Below are 20,004 nucleotides of genomic sequence, written 5' to 3'. Positions count from 1 at the left end.
AGGTACCTGCACCCCCCTCCCCCCTGAAAGGTGCCAATTGTGGGGGGGGGGATCCAATGAGCGGAAGCTCCACTTTAGGGTGGAGCTCCGCTTTAAGCTCCTGGGTTGCTTTTGCAGTGTGTTTTAAATCATTGTCTTTCTGTACCGTGAAACGCCATCCAATCAACTTGGCTGCATTTAGCTGAATCTGGGCTGACAATTTATCTCTAAACACTGCAGATTTCATCTGGCTGCTTCTGTCACATAATCAATATCAATGCCATCAGACTGCCTCCACCATGTTTTACAGATGAAGTTGTGTGCTTTAGATCATGAGCTGTTCCAAGCCTTCTCCACAATTTTTTTCTTCCTGTCATTCTGGTACAGATTCATCTTAGTTTCATCCAGCCAAAGGATGCTTTTCCACAAATGGTCTGGCTTTTTTTAATGTTTTTTGGCAAAGTCTAATCTGGTTTTTCTATTCTTCAGACTTATGAATAGTTTGCGCCTTGTGGTGAACCCTCTTTATTTGATCTTGTGAATCCTTCCCCTCTTCTCATGATACGCCCACCTCCTGGAGAGCTTCCACCTGTCTGGGTGCTGTGAATGGGTTTCTCTTTACCATTGCGAGGATCCTGCGATAATCCACCACTGTTGTCTTCCGTGGACATCTTGGCCTTTTTATGTTGCTGAGAACACCAGTGCGTTCTTCTTTCCTCGGAATGTACCAAACTTGATTTGGCCACTCCTAATGTTGCTGCTATTTCTCTCATGGATTTGTTTCATTTTTGAAGCCTTACAATGGCCTGTTTCACTTGCTTTGACAGCTCCTTTTAACGCATAATGTAGGTTCACAGCAATAGATTCCAAATTCAAATACCACACTTAGAATCAATTCCAGACCTTTTACCTGCTTAATTGATGAAGAAATCATGAAGGAGTAGCCCACATCTGGCCATGAAACTGCTTTTGATTCAATTGTCCAATTACTTTTGGTCCCTTGAAAAATGGGGGATAAACCCTTCCTCCGATTTGTTTGTACATACTCTCAAATTAAACCTGAGTGTGCACTTTCAGCCCATATGCTTTATATTACCGTAGCTTAATTATGATATGGTAAATGCGTAAAATAATATGTGTATATATATATATATATATATATATATATATATATATATATATATATATATATAAAATACACCAGCCACTTTATTAGGTACACCTTGCTATTACCAGGTTGGACCCCCTTTTGCTATCAGAACTGCCTTAACTTTTCTTGGCGTAGATTCAGAAAGTTGAAAGAATTTCTCAGCTTTTGGTCCATATTGATATGATAACATTGTGCAGGTGCTGCAGATTTGTCAGCTGCACATCCATGATGCCAATATCCCATTCAACCACATCCCAAAGGTACTCTATTGGATTGACATATGGTGACTTTGGAAGCCATTGAAGTACAATGAACTAATTTTACTGTTCACAAAACCAGTTTAAGATGATTTGAGCTTTTTGACATGGTGCATTAACCTGCTGAAAGTAGCCCTCAGAAGATGGGTACACTGTAGTCATAAAGGGATTGACATGGTCAGCAATAATACTCTGGTAGGCTGTGCCATTGTACAGTTGCCTACATCCTATGACTTCATAATTGTATACCCAAACAGGGGGAGGTGTGCTTTTAAACCAGTGTACGAAGCCAGGATTGCTTACTGACCTATCATAAACAACACTGAACAATGCACCCATTATGATCCAGAATAAGAAGGGAAGGAGGGCCATCAACAAGGCATTTCTGTCTACACAGTCACCGCTCACTGGATATTTTCTCTTTTTCAGGCCAATCTCTGTAATCCCGAGAGATGGTTGTGTTTGAAAATCTCGGTAGATCTGCAGTTTTTGAAATACTCAGACCAGACCGTCTGACACCAAAACCATGCCATGTTCAAAGTCACTTAAATCCCCTTTTTTCCTCATTCTGATGCTTGGTTTTAATGTCAGAAAGTCATCTTCACCACACCTAGATGCCTAAATGCATCAAGTTGCTACCATGTGATTGGCTAATTAGCAATTTGTATTACCAAGCAAGTGAACAGGTGTACCTAGTAATGTGGCCTGCGTGTGTGTGTGTGTGTGTGTGTGTGTGTGTGTGTATATAAGTATAAATATATAAAATATTAAATTGGTTTATAGTGCTGTTTGGTATCACATGTGTGAAGTGTATTTGCTATTGCGCTTAGGCTACTTTGTAGTTTTTATGATAATTTTTTTATGCACAATATACTGTATATAATTACCGTATATACTCGAGTATAAGCCGAGATTTTCAGCCTCTTTTTTGAGGCTGAAAGTGCCCCCCTCGGCTTATACTCGAGTCATCGCCGTCTGCCTGCCCGATCAGCGTGTCGAGCAGACAGACGGCGGCCATTCTACTATTCAAAAGCCGCGCCTCCCTGTCTGTGATAGGCGGAACACTCAATTTCCCAGCAGTCAGTGGTCCGCCTATCACGGACATCCGCTCATCCTCATACTACGGACGAGGATGAGAGGATGTCCGTGATAGGCGGAACACAGACTGCTGGGAAATTGAGTGTTCCGCCTATCACAGATGGAGGCGCGGCTTTTGAACAGTGGAATGGCCGCCGAGGCACCGACGCCGTCTGTCAGACGCAGGGGACAGAGGCTGGGGACGGAGGCGGGACGCAGGCTCGGGACGCAGGCTCGGGACACAGGTAGGCTGGACACACAAGGCTGCACACACAGGGATGGACGGACACACACACAGGGATGGATGGACACACAGGGATGGACGGACACACAGGGATGGACGGACACACAGGGATGGACGGAAACACAGGGATGGACGGACACACAGGGATGGACAGACATGTCTCACCCTTGGCTTATACACGAGTCAATAAGTTTCTCAGTTTTTTGGGGGTAAATTGGGGGCCTCGGCTTATATTCGGGTCGGCCTATACTCGAGTATATACGGTATGTATTTCACTTTTGCCGTATGCTTTGTTTTTTTGTTTGAGTTCTATACCAGTTATTAAGGTTAATAAGTTAGGTCCCTAAGTGTTTGATATCCTTTTATATTCACATTTATTTATTTATTTATTTCTAATATTTTAATCTTAGTGTAAGATGCAGGCCAACGCATGCTGTTAACATTTGTTAAATTATAAGGTATAAAATGAAATTTTAGCACTATATTGAAAAGTATATGTTAGTATTTTTCTACATTGCTAGTATGGCTTGCACCTTAAAGTGCAGTTTTTTCACTTCAAACTATTTTGACAACTTTTTCTATTTTTCCTAGGTTTATATTGCTCCTTCAGCTGCCATTTTTCATTCTCTTAATGAACATGGGGAATCAAGTGATAAAATGAACAATATGCGTGTTTATGGCACAATTTTTCTCACCCTGATGGCGCTTGTCGTATTTGTGGGGGTCAAATATGTCAACAAATTTGCCTCTCTGTTCCTGGCATGTGTCATCCTTTCCATTCTCTCCATCTATGTGGGCAGCATAAAATCAATCTTTGACCCTCCTTGGTTTCCGTAAGTAAAGAATACATAGCAAATATTGGTGCAATTGGAAATTAATTATTCAGCGTTGTAGGGGACCTTTGTTTGTTTTTAACCACTTAAGCCCTGGAACATTTTGCTGGCCAAACACCAGAGCACTTTTTCCGATTCGGCCTTGCGTCTTTTTAACTGACAATTGCGTGGTCGCGCAGCGATGCTCCCAAACAAAATTGACATCCTTTTTTTCCCCCCACAAATAGAGCTTTCTTTTGTTGGTGTTTGAAATCGTAAATTTTAAAAAAATGCATTATTTTTTCTTTCTGCTATAGTAAATATCCCCCAAAAATATATATAAAAAACATTTTTTCCCTCGGTTTAGGCCGATACCTATTCGACAAATTTTTGGTAAAAAAAAAAAAAAAATTGCAATAAGCGTCTGATTGGTTTGTGCAAAAGTTATAGCATCTACAAAATAGGGGATAGTTTTATGGCATTTTTTTTTTTTAGTAATGGTGGCGATCAGTGATTTTTTTTTTTTTATATTGTGACTGTGACATTATGGCGGACACATCGGACAATTTTGACACATTTTTGGGACCATTGGCATTAATACAGCGATCAATGCTATAAAATTGCATTGATTACTGTAAAAATGTCACTGGCGGTCAAGGGGTTAACCACAAGGGGGCGGGGGAGGGGTTAAGAGTTTCCTGGGGAGTTATTTTAACTGGGGGGGCGATGGCTCGTAGTGACGCGACTCTGATCACTGCTCCCGATGACAGGAAGCAGACGATCAGTGGCCTGTCACTAGGCAGAACGGGGAGATGCTGTGTTTACATTGGCATCTCCCCATTCTTCAGCTCTGTGACACAATCGCAGGCACCCGGCATGGTCACGGAGCTCGCGTCAGGCATGCGCACGGCGGGAAATTCAAAGTAACGTACAGGTACGTTACTTTGCCCAGCCATGCCATTCTGTTGACGCATAAGTAAAGGAGGCGATCGGCAAGTGGTTAATGTGTTTTCTGGAATCTGACAGTGGTAAAAATATTTTAAAAAGTAAACCATTTTTCAGAGCTGTATAACCAGTTGGCCTGTGCTTGGTTTAAATGCGTTTTTCCAAAATCTGTTTCTTCGGAGTCAAATCCTGAGAATGCGATACAAAGTGACTCCAAATGTCAAAATGGCAAAAACCTACACGAGCTAGAGCTCTGGATACTAATTCAAAATTCAGTCAGAATCCAAATAAGCAATCAGGAGAAAATGAGTTAGCGTTTTGAAGGCAGAAGGTTTTTTATCTTAATGCATTGTATGCAGTAGAATAACAAGCCTTCTGTGTATAGCAGACTCCCCGGAAACCCCTAATACTTACCTGAGCCCCATCTCTGTCCAGTGATGCCCACGAGTCCCTCGGCCGTCTGAGACTCTCATTACTGATTGTCTGAGAGACAGCAGCTGCACCATTGGCTCCCGCAGCTGTCAAAGTCAGTTAGCCAATCAGAACAGAAAGGGGGTGGGGCCAAACGGCAGCTCCGTGTTGGAATGGACACGCGTGGCTACAGCTCAGCTCAGGTGTCACCCATAGCAAGAATCTTGCTGTGGAGGCACTCGACCGTCAGCGATCTGCTGCACACATGTCCAAAAATGCCCACACCAAGGAACTTCATCATGCCTCGTTGGAGTTGTGCCTCCTCCTCCTCTATTCTATCAGGCACCCAAGTAGAGCCAGTGAGCTCATCATCCCCTCCCTCCTCGTCACTGGAGCAAACTTGGCACTATGCTGCAGCTGGGGGAACATGACTGCTAGTTTCTTGGCCTTCTTGGGCACCCTCTCTATCTAGGCTCATGTTACTCCCTTCCTCAACCTGGGAACCATCATTGGAGCCTTCAAATCGCTGCACATCCTCCAGCAGCATGTACCCAACACTGTGGTCGAATAGTTCGGGGGACTCCTCCGTGCATGATGGTTGGGTTTTGGAAGGAGTGACTGTGAGCAAGTAGCCTAGGCAATAGGCCGCTTTGGCAGCTGCATAGGAAGAAAAATTACTCTGAGCCTGGGTGACAGAGGATAAGGATGGCTTTATCCATTGCACCAACTCTTCTGCATTTTCTGGCTCAATAACACGGCCAGCAGCAGAAAAAAAAGAACAAGTGTGCCCCACAGCCACCGGCAGAGGATGCACCATGTCCTTGACCAGCACTGTTTACTGTAGACAAAGAGCCTGCTTGCCCTCTCTTAATGGCCTGCTGTGAGCGTCTGCCTCTCCTTTGGTGGCAGCAGGGCCCTTTCCAGCACCCACCAAGAGTAACCGTGAGGGTTTACATTGTTCTGGTACCACCAGCACCTAAGGCCCATTTTTACGCAGAGTCTATAGGACAGACTGTATAGTATATACTGGTGGTCCCCTATTTTCAAACATCCAGCTTACAAACAGAGGGAGACAACAGGAAATGAGAGGAAATCTAGGAAGGGAAATTCTCTCCTGTAAGAGTTAATATGGGAAAAAGGTGTTTCTACTGATGCTTTATCACCAATCCTTTCCCTAAAAGAGCAGAGAGACAGAACAGAGAGACAGAAAGTGAGGTGAATTCTTCTGAACAAGGGCACAGACAGCAAAAAAAATGTTACAGGGGTGATAACCCTGCCCTATATTATCCAAAAAGCTTAAACGTAGATTTGGGGCTGGAGCTTACCTGTTCCAAATTACAAAAATTACAAACCGATTCAACTTAACAACAAACCTACAGTCCCTATCTTGTTTGTAACCTGGGGACCACCTGTATACTGCTGTTAAGAGTATATAGAGCCTGGGGGCCCCAAGCCTTTTTATTTGGGTGTGGGATTCCCCTTAATATCCATACCAGACCCAAAGGGCCCATTAATTGGGGGGGGGGGGGGCAACATTACATTACAGCCGCAAGCAGTTTTAAATTTAACTGTTCTAAACACGGGAAACACGTGCCACTTTACAGGCATACTATAGACACCCCCCAGGTACAATATTTAAAGGAATATTTCACTTTTATTTTTTCACTTTAAGCATTATTAAAATCACTGCTCCCGATTAAAAACTGCAGTTTTTAACACTTTTTTTTGCATTGGTACATGTCTCCTGGGGCAGGACCTGGGTCCCTAAACACTTTTTGGGACAATAACTTACATATTAGCCTTTAAAATTTGCACTTTCCATTCGAGTCCCATAGACTTTAACGGGGTTCACGTGTTCGCACTAATTTTTGGTCTGTTCACATGTTCTGCTACGAACCGAACTGGGAAGTGTTCGGCTCATCTCTACTTGGATCATGTGAAAGGGAGGGTATGGAAGTTTTTCCTATTGATTGCAATTTTAGTATATGCTATTATGCTGCACCTTATTAGGACAGCCTGGATCTCTGGTGAGTTGCTAATTAACCTGACAAGAACGTAGGAGGATTTCTATCACCCACCATCATCTTTTGTTATGAATTTTATCACTAAAAAAATCCCAAGAAATAATTTAAATATGTATAAAGTAAAAAAGGGCGGACAGGCCATATTGCCTCATAAAGAATGAGGAAGGACATCTGGTTACAAAGGATGGGGAGATGGTGAAGATATTGAATTTATTCTTCTCTTCAGTCTTCACGAGGGAATCGGGGGGGCTTCTGTAACCAAAAATTGTACCTAATTTTTACTGACAGTCTACTGACTGGAATGGTACCAGCTGATTGGAGAAAAGGCAATGTAGCACCAACATTTAAAAAGGGCCCAAAATACATCCCTGGGAATTGCAGACCAGTTAGCCTAACATCAGTAGTATGTAAACTCTTGGAGGGGATGATGAGATAAAATTTTAGTAATGAAAATGGTATCATTAGCAGTAATCAGCATGGATTCATGAAGAATTGTTCTTACCAAACAAATCTGTTAACCTTCTATGAGGAGGGGAGTTGCCATCTAGATAAAGGAAGGCCGTAGACACGATGCATCTGGATTTTGCAAAAGCATTTGACACAGTTCCCCATAAACGTTTACTGTACAAAATAAGGTCCGTTGGTATGGACCATAGCGTGAGTACATGGATTGAAAACTGGCTACAAGGGTGAGTTTAGAGGGTGATGATAAATGGGGAGTACTTGGAATGGTCAGGGGTGGGTAGTGGGGCCCCCCAGGGTTCTCTGCTTGGACTAATCCTGTTTAATTTGTTAATAAACAACCTGGAGGATGGGGCAAACTGTTCAATCTCTGTATTTGTGGATGATACTAAGCGAAGCAGGGCAATAACTTCTCCACAGAATATGAAAACCTTGCAAAAAGATCTGAACAAATTAATGTGTTGTGCAACTACATGGCAAATGAGGTTCAATGTAGAAAAATGTAAAATAATGCATTTGGGTGGCAAAAATATGAATGCAATCTGGGGGGAGAACCTCTGCGGGAATTTAGGATGGAAAAGGACCTGGGATTCCTAGTAAATGATAGGCTCAGCAATGGCATGCAATGCCAAGCTGCTGCTAACAAAGCAGACAGAACATGCATTAAAGTGGCTGTAAACCCTCCCCTACAACTTTGTCCCATGTAAATCAGCATAAAAAGCCCTAATGAACACTGCTTGTAGATATCTCCTTACTTGCTTAGTATTGTTGTAATCCTTTTTGTTCTTTAGAATTACGTCACTGAGCATGCCCAGATCTCCCCTGATTTACGGCACACTCTCTGTCTTATCTACGGCACACAACACTGAACTTCCAGGAGGCTGCTTATCACTCAGAGCTTCCTTCCACACACCATGTGACCTCACATACAGTGTAAAGCAGGGCATGGGACAGTAGTACTGCAGTCTTATCAGCTGAAGCTGATAGGACTCATACAGGCAAACACTAGGTAATCAGCACAAGTAAATACTATGAAATAAACAAGTCAGCTATGAACAGGGAAGCAGGGTTGCCATAGAAACGCTAGATTGAGAAGGAGGCTTGGTTAACAGTACAGGAAGTGCTCAATGTAAGGGCGGAAATGCACTCCACTGTGGACTCAGAAAACAATACTTAAGATGGCGCTGCCTAACCCCTGGAAACAATTTTTTTTTAAAGTTTCTTTAAACAGTAAGTAATATGCGATTTGGTCTGGATTACAGTGGCTATACTTTGATAATTACTTATTATAATGGACTAAATGAAAAGAAGCATCAGAGTGGGAGAGTTTACTTCCTCTTTAAAAAGGGGATTAATTCAGAGATAAAATAATTCTCCTGCTCTACAAGACACTGGTCTTGCCGCACCTAGAGTATGCTGTCCAGTTCTGGGCACCAGTCCTCAGGGAGGATGTACTGGAAATGGAGTACAAAGAAGGGCAACAAAGCTGATAAAGGGTCTGGAGGATATTGGTTATGAGGAAAGGTTGCAAGCACTGAACTTATTCTCTCTGGTGAAGAGACGCTTGAGAAGGGGATATGATTTTAATTTACAAATACCGTACTTGTGACCCCACAATAGGGATAAAACTTTTTTGCAGAAGGAGGTTTAACAAAACTTGTGGCCACTCATTAAAATTAGAAGAAAAGAGGTTTAACCTTAACCGCTTCCCGACCAGCGCACGACAATGTACGTTGGCAGAATGGCACGGGCAGGCAAATTGGGGCGCGTGCTGGTCAGGACCCCGTGAGTCTGACCACGGGTCCCGCGGACTCGATCGCTGCAGGGATACCTGCGATCGTCTCACGGGGAGGGAGAACAGGGAGATGCCGATGTAAACAGCATCTCCCCGTTCTGCCTAGCAACAAGTGACACTGATCTCTGCTCCCTGTGATTGAAGCACATATTAGTGTTCTGTAAATCACAGCCACACACCCCACAGTTAGAAACACACCCCTAGGACACACTTAACCCCTACATTGCCACCTTCTGGTTAACCCCTTCACTGCCAGTGTCATTTACACAGGAATCAGTGCATTTCTATAGCACTGATTGCTGTATAAATGACAATGGTCCCAAAAATGTCCGATGTGTCCGCCATAATGTCGCAGTCACAATAAAAATCTCTGATCGCCGCCATAACTAGTAAAAAAAAAAAAATATTAATAAAAATTTCATAAAACGATCTCCTATTCTGTAAACGCTATAGCTTTTGCGCCAACCAATCAATAATCGCTTAAAAATATGTAGAAGAATACGTATCAGCCTAAACTGAGGAAAAAATTGTTTTTTTATATATTTTTGGGGGATATTTGTTATAGCAAAAAGTTAAAAATAATTTGTTTTGTTTTTTTCAAAATTGTTACTCTTTTTTTGTTTATAGGGCAAAAATAAAAAAACGCAGAGGTGATGAAATACCACCAAAAGAAAACTCTATTTGTCTGAAAAAAAGGACGTCAATTTTGTTTGGGAGCCACTTTGCACGACTGCGCATTTGTCAGTTAAAGCTTTGCAGTGCTGAATCGCAAAAAGTGCTCTGGTCTTAAGCCAGCAAAATGGTCCGGGGCTTAAGTGGTTAAACTACGTAGAGGGTTCTTTACTATAAAGCTATGTACACACAATAGGATTTGCCGACAACAAAACCATGCATTTTTTTCCAAAGGATGTTGGCTCAAACTTGTCTTGCATACACACGGTCACACAAATGGTGGAAATTCCAGACGTCACTAAAGCTCTGACGTAACAACACGTATGACCAGCCGAGAAAAATTAAGTTCAGTAGCCAGTGCGACACTTCTGCTTGATTACGAGCATGCGTGGACTTTTGTGCGTCCGAATTGTGTACACATGCTCGGAATTTCCGACAACAAGTCTTGTTTTTGAAAATTTGAGAACCTGCTCTCAAACATTTGTTGGCAGAAATTCCGCCAACAAATGTTCTATGGAGTATACACATGGCCGGACTTTCCGACAACACGTCCAAAATTTGTTGTCGGAAAATCCTATTGTGTGTACGGCCCATTAGAGTGGCAAGGATATGGAATTCCCTTCCACAGGTGGTGGTCTCAGGGGGGAGCATCGATAGTTTCAAGAAAATATTAGATAAGCACCCTAACGACCACAGCAACAGGGATATACAAGGTAATACTGACATATAATCACACGCATAGGTTGGACTTGATGGACTAGTCATTTTTTGACCTCTTACTATGTAACTTTATATTTATTTATGAACTTCACTATATCATGAATTTTTTGATTATTTACTAGCAGCTATTTAACAGTTTATTCAGGTGTATAGTGCTGACTTTTACATCTTTTTTTGGGTGACACATACGAGGACCTGCTAAGAGATTAAATCTGCCGGTGTCCTCATTGTCTAAGTGGTGCTAGTGCATCTGCTAAGCAACACTTTTTGTGAATATCCCCCTCTTTATCAAGCCAAAAAAGGTAGGAGACTCGTGCTAATAATTTGTAGCTTTCTGATGACGGAGTGGAGGGAGGATGAGGGAACACAATTATTATAGGCTTACCTGTAGATACAAGTTCAAAAGTGGAAATCTGCCTCCACATTGTTATTTTAAAATCATCCTTCTGGTTTTATGCTTAGGTTAATTTTCTTGCTGCACACCTGGCAATAAAGCACATTGTCCTGCATCTTAAGATGATGCTTGCCTCTGGGTCGATTGAGCTGTACTGGACACTTTGACATTCAAGAGAGGGTGGTTTGCGCTATTGAGAGAGGAAGCACTGCACCTGCATGAAACTTATGTTGAATCAGCACACACTCTTCTCGGTTGTAGATTTCTGCATTCTGAGGGACCACATATTGCTCTTTGAAGACTAGATGGCTGGGGGTGCCAGTCCTGTACAGTTTGTACCTTTGCTGGAACCGGAGAGACCCTTCCAGCTTCTACAATGTTCCCCAGCTACTGGATGCTCTGCCTCATTGAGGTGCATTTACTAGGCTTGAGTTTCAACCCATACTATGCTAGGTGGCTGAGCACCCAGTCTAAGTGCTTAACATGGTCCTCAAAAAGTCTTGGAGAAAATAATTATATAGTCCAAGTAGACTAGCACAGGCTCAAAGTTGAAGTCTCCCAGACATCTCTACTTTAAGTGCTGAAACAAAAAGTTTAAAGACTCATGTAGCTTGGCATGTAAATTGCCTTCATCCCTGTATATATGATGTATATCATCTTGCGCTGTTCATGTTGCACCAGATGCGTCTACCGTCATTGCTTTACTTTGCGTGTGACATCATTACGCCGTGTCACATGTGGCGTGACTTTTGGCACACATGGGACATATGAGGAGACACCGGGGACCACATTGGCACCATTCTTTCCTTCACTGAATCCATGTCGACGTTTGTGCAGTGGAGCAAATCTTTACTCGCGGGGGTCATTAGAACAACCTGCCTGAATCCACTTGGATAAAGCCTATCACTAACCCTTATGGTTTGTACCTCAGCTAAACATATAGGAGGCTCTGCTCAGTAAGTATTTTTTTTATTTATTTATGCCTTGATAGGATGATCGGAATCCTTACAGATTAGCGATCCCCTGTGAGGTAAACATTCAATACATTTTTGAACTAAGTATAATCTTTTATTTTTTTTATATATTTTTTTTTTTACTTTTGCAGTTCATAATCTTTGCCTCTCTTCTTTCGTGTTTTGGGTGCCCTTATGGGAGTTCATCCAGTGGTCCCTGTATGTGGTGAAAGGCTTGTTCTGTATACATTTATGACCAACATTTTTGTTGGCGCGCCCTCTCCAATTATATAGCAAGATATGTAAATTTGACACTTAATATTTTTTTTAAATGTTATGTTTTATATTCATTTATTGGGATTCTAAATTGCATTAATGTTCTATACTTTCAGAAGTGGTATTAGTCCCTTAAGAAGAGTATAGTTTATACACATTTCGAAACGTGTTGGATGTTCCCACTACCCATCACCATCTGTGACATGTATGGATAGTATACTCCCAAGTAGTGGGGAAATACCACTTTAGGATGATTATTTGTGCAATATTATAATACGTTCATGTCTTTTTGTATTGTTTACCGTGTGGGAATCTTTTAATCATATTGAAATTTTGTAAAAAAATATATATTTTTTTAATGAATATCTAGTTCTTTGTTTTCAAATTGCCTTAAAAGTCCCATTAGGTGCTGAAACATTTCTTGGCCCAAAGGGCATGCAGGTAAATTTGAAAAGTTCCAGGGCATAATGAAGGCATTCTTTTCAGGATCTTGAAATCTCATCAGGACTTATCAATAGCCACTTGCCAAGTCAAGGGTGGAGAAGTACTTGGCTTGGCCCAGTGCCGTATGCTGTTCCTCTCTCCGGAGCAAAGGGCAGGCATCCCGGTGAGTTCATGCATTAAGCTTGCGGTAATCTACACAGAATTGCAGACTTCCATCATTCTTTGGCACCAGGACCACAGGAGCTGCCTAAGGGGTACAACTCTCTCCTGAATCACCCCACTTTGTAGCATGTTGAGGACGAAGCCCTTGGCCTCCTGGCACAAAGCTAGAGTAATGTGATGGTACCGCTCCCAGATGGGTGGAGCATTCCCTGTGTTGCTTGGGTGGATGATGGCCTCTGTGTAACCATAGTCTTTTGGACTGGTGACAAAGACCCGCAGATGCTTTTCCAGCAGTTGCTGAAACAGCCATTGTTGTGGTAGAAGATAGTCCCAGAAGGGGATGTCCAGCTCTTCTAGCTGTAGCTTGTATTGTGACCCATCTAACAAGGCCATGGCTGTTTGTAGAGGGGCACATATGGCTTCTACCCTGGGCTGAGCCTCACAGATACAGTGACGGGGCACTATGTGCAGGTTTGCTGGGGTGCCATGGTTGGGGAATGAGATGGAATCAGGTGGATGAGCTGAACTTGGACTTTCCCCTAGTAGACCTTGGATTAAGTGAGAGCGACCAGCCGCTCCAAATTTCTCTCAGGGTTTCACCATTACAGTGACCTCTTGAAGGTTCCTGTGAGCCCTGATGGGAAGAGACCAGACTACCTCTTGGAGGGGTGACAGAAGTAATTTTTATTTGGGAGGAGTGCGAACAACCCCCACCTGTTCGGACTGTTTTCATGCTGCTCTTTGCTAGTTCTCATAGAACTGTATCGCGTAGATCCACACAGCTTGCATCCTGCAGGCCACAGTCCTGTGCACGCCAGCCAGTAGGCTTGAATTTGGACAGTAAGTAGGGGTAAGTCCAAGTCCTTCAACACGTTTATGTCCAGAACATTAAGCACAGCTGAACTTACTGGGCCCTGTGTCACCACCCTCTGCTAACTTCTTTGCTGCCTTGAGGGATAGCTAGGTGGGGTCCAGATGGTCTCGCATCCTGAACCTCTGGGTGTAGACTTCATACTCTGACAGTTACCATTAGCACTTCTGTCCTCCTCCAGATCCCCAGTAATGGAGGGAAAGGCCGAACCTCCCTTGATTGAGGACATTTCTTGCTTCAGGGAGGCCTTGTCTAGGGTGAGTTCCCTCCAACACTTTGTGTGTGTGGCTAACAGAAGAGAAGGAACCAATGCCTCCTCTTTCAGGTGCAACGGGTCAGTTGCCTCTGCATCTCCCTGCTCCCGTGCAACCGTGTCCACCACTGTGTCTTGAAAAGAGAGTTGAGAGTGAGTTGTGCTCTGATTCCCTCCTGTGGGGCACTCCTGACTGGGCCAGCCTAAACTCCTACCACAAACTGGTTCCACAGTAGGTAATATAGTTACATAAAAATGAAATAAAGGATGTGATGCGCTGATTTCCAACCATACAATGATCGCGATAGGCCACAGGTATGCGATTATCAAATAAAGTGCAACTGTGCATAAATTAATCAAGTGATGCTTCTGTGCATATATAAAAGTAATAGCTAGTGCATAAAACCATAAGGTGACTCTATGTGCAAACAAACGCAGATTTGTCATATAGACCAAAATACATATATGAAGTGTGTAAACTTAATTACAAAATGTATATAGTGAAGCAAAGACAAGTTCTGGGTATACGTTAAAGTGATAACTGGTGCAAAGACCATAAAGTGACTTTATGTGCAAAAAAAACGCAAGTTTGTCATACAAACCCAAAATTTTTTTTTAAAAAAGTGAATGTTACTTATCAAAAAGTGTATAAAATGGAGCACAAACAGGTAAAAAAAAAAGAAAATATAAAATATTCAATTCGAGTGACCAGCGTGATTGAAGGTAAATGTCCCATACACAGTCAGATCATGCAATCCGGTAAATACACTAAGTAAAACGTGCAGCGTGCTGGGCAATTAATCCATCCGTGATGATCCGTGCAAAAAAGCAAATATTATGCAATTACCTCACTGCTGTGAGTGAACAGCAATATAAATGATGAACACCAGGATGATTGCAGAAAACGGCTGTGTAACACAATCTTTAGGAGACTTCTCTAACTTCCTCGTGAATGGCAGGTAAACTCAAAGAAATAGATTAAGAGGGACCGCCATAGTGTAGTATTTAAAACATAGAAGTTTTATTAAACAGGTTTAAAAACTACTCACAAACGAAGCTGATATAGACACATCTGACAGACAGCATTAGAGTAAGACCGGATATGGACGTCACTTCCGGGTTCCTACGCGTTACGTCTTGGAGACTTTTGGTCTATATGACAAATCTGCGTTTGTTTGCACATAGAGTCACCTTATGGTTTTATGCACTAGCTATTACTTTTATATATGCACAGAAGCATCACTTGATTAATTTATGCACAGTTGCACTTTATTTGATAATCGCATACCTGTGGCCTATCGCGATCATTGTATGGTTGGAAATCAGCGCATCACATCCTTTATTTCATTTTTTTAGTGGTGAGAGACAACTCATTTAGTGATTGCAGCTTTTTTCCATTAGTTACTTTTCTATTTCCCATAGAGCGCAGAAGTTTCCAAATATAATATAGTTACATAGTTAGTCAGGTTGAAAAAAGACACAAGTCCATCCAGTTCAACCACAAAAAAAAAAAAAATATAATATCATACCAGCCCATATACCCAATTCTATACCCACACTTGATCCAGAGGAAGGCAAAAAACCCCAGCAGAGCATGATCCAATTAGCTAAAGCAGGGGAAAAAATTCCTTCCTGATCCCCCGAGAGGCAATCGGATTTTCCCCGGATCAACTTTACCTATAAATGTTAGTACCCAGTTATATTATGTACACTTAGGAAATAATCCAGGCCTTTCTTTTTTTTTTTTAATACGAACTTTTATTACGACAAAAAGAAAGGGCATATACAGTAAGTGACTTCCACAAATTGATCCATAACATGAGAGATACAACACAGTAGACAAGTCAATAGCAGTACAAAGGGTTCCTTGGTGCAGTTACAAAAACCATAGTGCATAACAAAAAGCAGTCTGAAAAATACCTGCAACCAACATTTTCATCATCGCACGTGGGGGTATGGTGGGCTAGGAAACAAATAGATTAATAGAGTAACCCCCACTTCCCCGTGCGGGGGCAGAACCTGTACCGCCATATAGGCATCAGAGTATTGACATGCCAATAAAATAAAGAAAACAAAAGCATAACTTTAAAAACTTAAAAACAACTCAAAAAGGTACGGGGCCTGGAAAACGCTGATCCTAGTCAGTATCTTCATTTAGGATGTGCAGACTCCAAGTCTGTCCCAAGCTGTATGTATAAGGCCCTTCAGGGAGTCCAGGACATCCATTTGAGGTCGTATACATGTATGGTGTCCATGATTGTATGATAAATCCTTTCCATAAGTTGAATGGCAGCCATTCTCTTAAGTACCTGATCCCATGCAACCGTAGGAGAGCGCCAGAACAGGCCAATCGACCAGTGTACTGCACTAAAAAAGGTATGGGAAAGTTTTTGGTCGCGGGGGGGGGGGGGGGGGGGGGGGGTAGAACCTGGGATATCAGCAAAGAAAAGGCACATTTGGTAGGTAAGCGTGATAGGGGTACCAATAATCCCCGACACTCTATCATTCACTCTCTGCCAGATGACCACTCCTCTGAGGAGGCCTCTTCCCCCATCCCCGGTTCCCAATTAAGTATGGATGATGATTTATCCAAGAGGCCCAAGCCCGCAAGGGATGAGTATAGGATGGAGATTCCGCCCCTATCCCTGGATTCCGGTTCACACAATCTCTCGAAAAAGGTGTCTGTCCCTGAGGCGGTCCTAGGGAAGTAAGCATTGTAAAAGTGCCTAATTTGCAAGTATCGGAAAAATTCAGAATTGGGGAGGGCGTGGGAGGTTTGGAGAGATTGGAATGACCTAAAAGTCCCCCTTCATGAAGGGAATCATAGGTGATCAAATCCATCAGGACCCATAATGCGAAGCTAGTTTGGTTGTGAAGGGCGGCAGGGAATACCGGATTCCCAATGAAGGAGGCCAGCCTAGGGTTAGAGGGGAGTAGTGAGAACTACCTTCCACCTGAGAACTTCCTTCCACACAAGGACCATAGGCGAAGCGACTGACTCACAACAGAGTTCAGGGCGGAAATCTCTTTAATATAAAATGTTTTAGTCCATAATAGGCCTGAAAGGTAATAGGGGGCCACTGAGGTTCGCTCAAAAAGTAGCCAGGGTATAGTCCTCGGGGAAGAGTGCCATTGAGCAAGTTGGAGGAGTCTGGCTGAGAGATAATATAGCTAGATATTAGGGAGACCCAGACCGCCCATGTTCCTAGTTCTGTAGACCATTTGCTTGCCTAAGCGGGGCTTTTTGTTATGCCAGACAAACTTATTAATGTCCCTCTGCAGAGATTCCAGTGTCTGGCGGGGTATATAGTTGGGTAAGCATCTAAATAAAAATAAAAGTTTAGGGAGGATAGACATCTTAACTGCCTGCACCCTGCCCAGAAATGTAATATGATAAGAGTCCCAGGAGTGTAACAGTTGTCTAATGCTGGTAAACATAAAAGGATAATTAGCTAGGTATATTTTATGGCTAGATGGGGCTAGTTTAATCCCTAGACATGACATAGTCTGGCCATCCATAGGAAAGCCAAAATTAGCTTGAATCATTGCAGCGGTCTGTTGGGGGAAGTTTATCGGGAGGGCCGAACACTTAGAGAGGTTGACTCCCAGGCCAGGCAGACCACGGAAATCATGCAGGATGGAAATAAGGTTAGGTATGGAGACAATAGGGTTCGACAAAAACAGGAGCACATCATCCAGGCCTTTCTTAAAGCAATCCACTGAGCTGGCCAGAACCACCTCTGCAGGGAGTCTATTCCACATTTTCACAGCTCTTACCGTGAAGAAAACTTTCCGTATTTGGAGATGAAATCTCTTTTCATCTAGACGTAAAGAGTGCCCCCTAGTCCTCTTTGTTGACTGTAAAGTGAATAACTCGACACCAAGTTCACTATATGGACCCCTTATATATTTGTACATGTACACCATATATAGTGAATAAATTCAGTTCCTCTAATCTTTCCTCATAGCTGAGTTCCTCCATGCCTCTTATCAGTTTTGTTGCCCTTCTCTGCACTTTCTCCAGTTCCCCGATATCCTTTTTGAGAACTGGTGCCCAAAACTGAACTGCATATTCCAGATGAGGTCTTACTAATGATATGACCAGGGGCAAAATGATATCTCTCTCTCTGGAGTCCATACCTCTCAATACAGGAAAGGACTTTGCTCGCTTTGGATACCGTAGCTTGGCATTGCATGCTATTATTGAGCTTATGATCTACCAAAACCCCCAGATTCTTCTCCACTATGGATTCCCCCAGTTGTACTCCCCCTGGCATGTATGATGCATGCATATTCTTAGCCCCCAAGTGCATAACTTTACATTCTCAACATTGAACCTCATCTGTCACATGGTCGCCCAATTAGACAGCGCATTGATTGAGGTCGGCTTGTAAATTGGAGACATCCTGTAAGGATGTTATTCCACTGCATAGCTTGGTGTCATCTGCAAAGACGGAAATGTTACTTTTGATCCCAGACCAGACCCAATATCATTTCTAAAGATATTAAAAATTAAGGGTCCCAGCACTGAACCTTGGGGTACACCACTGATAACCTTAGACCATTCAGAGTAAGAATCATTAACCACTACTCTCTGAATTCTGTGTTTTAGCCAGTTTTCTATCCATTTACAAACGGATATTTCCAAACCTGTAGACTTTACCTTACACATGAGCCGTGTGTGCGTAACTGTATCGAACGCTTTTGCAAAATCCAAGTATACCACGTCCACCGCCACCCCTCTGTCCAAGGTTTTACTTACTACCTCATAAAAAGAAATCAGGTTTGTCTGACAACTTCTGTCTTTCACGAATCCATGCTGTCTGTTGCTTAAATATTTTTTTCCTGCAAGAACTCGTCTATGTGGTCTTTTAAACTAACAGGTCTATAGGTACTTGGTAAAGACTTTGTTCTCTTTTTAAATATAGGCACCACATTGGCCCTGCACCAATCCAGTGGTACTATTCCTGTCATTAATGAGTTCCTAAAAATGAGATACAATGGCTTTGAAATTACAGAGCTCAATTCTTTTAGGATCCGTGGGTGCATGCCATCAGGTCCAGGTGCTTTATCCACCTTTATTCTGTCCAAGTATTTGTGGACCATATCACTTTTGAGCCATTGTGGATTTGGGGCTGCGTCACTACCACCCCCATTATGGACATTAGCTCCCCCATGCTCCTTTGTATACACAGAGCTGAAGAAAGTATTTAATAAGTTAGCCTTCTCTTTGTCCCCAGTCACCCACTCCAGATTTTTTTGCAAAGGGCCTACATGCTCAGACTTAACCTTTTTACTATTAATATATTTGAAGAATTTTTTGGGTTTGTCCTACTATCTTTTGCAATCTGTCTTTCATTTTGAATTTTTGCATCCTTGATTTCAATTTTACATATTCTGTTATATTCTTTGTAACATTTAAATGACACTAGCATTCCTTCATTTTTATATTTTTTAAAAGCTCTTTTTTTATAGTTTATAGCTATTTTAACTTTGGCCGTGAAGCAGTTAAATTGGCACAGCCATGCACATCCCTCTTTTACAGGCATTTTCCAGAGCTTTAGTGCTACCACAAAGAGGCTCTCTTCCTCCTGCTGCCTCTGGACAAAGAATCAATCTCTGCCTCAACTCTGGGACTGACACATTTTCCCCAGGCCCTCAAGGCTCACAACAATCATCCTCAAAGGGATTAATAGCCAGCTCCATGTCCAGCTGGGTGGCAATATACACGCATGCAGCACTTTCTAGTCCTTCCTCACACTCAACCAGAGGCATATTGGAGCCATTAAACTTAGGCACCAGAGCTATGGCTGATCCTAACCGTGCTAGGATTACTGCTACTCCTTCCACACCCACTGCAAGAAGGCACATATCCTGGTGACTGCTGCCAAGTGTGGGGAGGTGCAGTGGCAGTAAACACTCCAGATGCAGTAACAGAACTACATTGTAAATGAGTTCTGACCAGTACAACTACCCATCCGGGGGAAACCTGACTGGGCGCACTCAGTGTTGCAGCGAACAGTGTAGCAGCAAGTCTTGGATGCACTGACAGTTTCTGTCTCAAGGGATGGAATGCAGCCTGGCTGGTCTGTGCCCTAATGGC

At 42.6% G+C, this 20,004-nt stretch overlaps 1 protein-coding gene across 1 annotated transcript in view; it reads left to right on the top strand.

Moving 5' to 3' along the window:
• The window catches only part of SLC12A4 (solute carrier family 12 member 4), a 435,256-nt gene that overhangs the window by 172,259 nt on the left and 242,993 nt on the right, over positions 1-20,004 (top strand). Inside the window, exon 7 of the mRNA XM_077456642.1 lies at positions 3,299-3,540. Within this exon, the coding sequence (XP_077312768.1) occupies positions 3,299-3,540 (242 nt within the window). The remainder of the gene's footprint in view (positions 1-3,298; positions 3,541-20,004) is intronic.

The sequence above is a fragment of the Lithobates pipiens genome, unplaced genomic scaffold (assembly GCF_037356315.1).
Source record: "Lithobates pipiens isolate NorthernLeopardFrog02 unplaced genomic scaffold, aLitPip1_a1.2 Scaffold_10, whole genome shotgun sequence".
Classification (NCBI taxonomy): domain Eukaryota; kingdom Metazoa; phylum Chordata; class Amphibia; order Anura; family Ranidae; genus Lithobates; species Lithobates pipiens.
The sequence above is the reverse complement of the archived record's forward strand: the minus strand, read 5'-3'. Positions and strand labels throughout refer to the sequence as shown.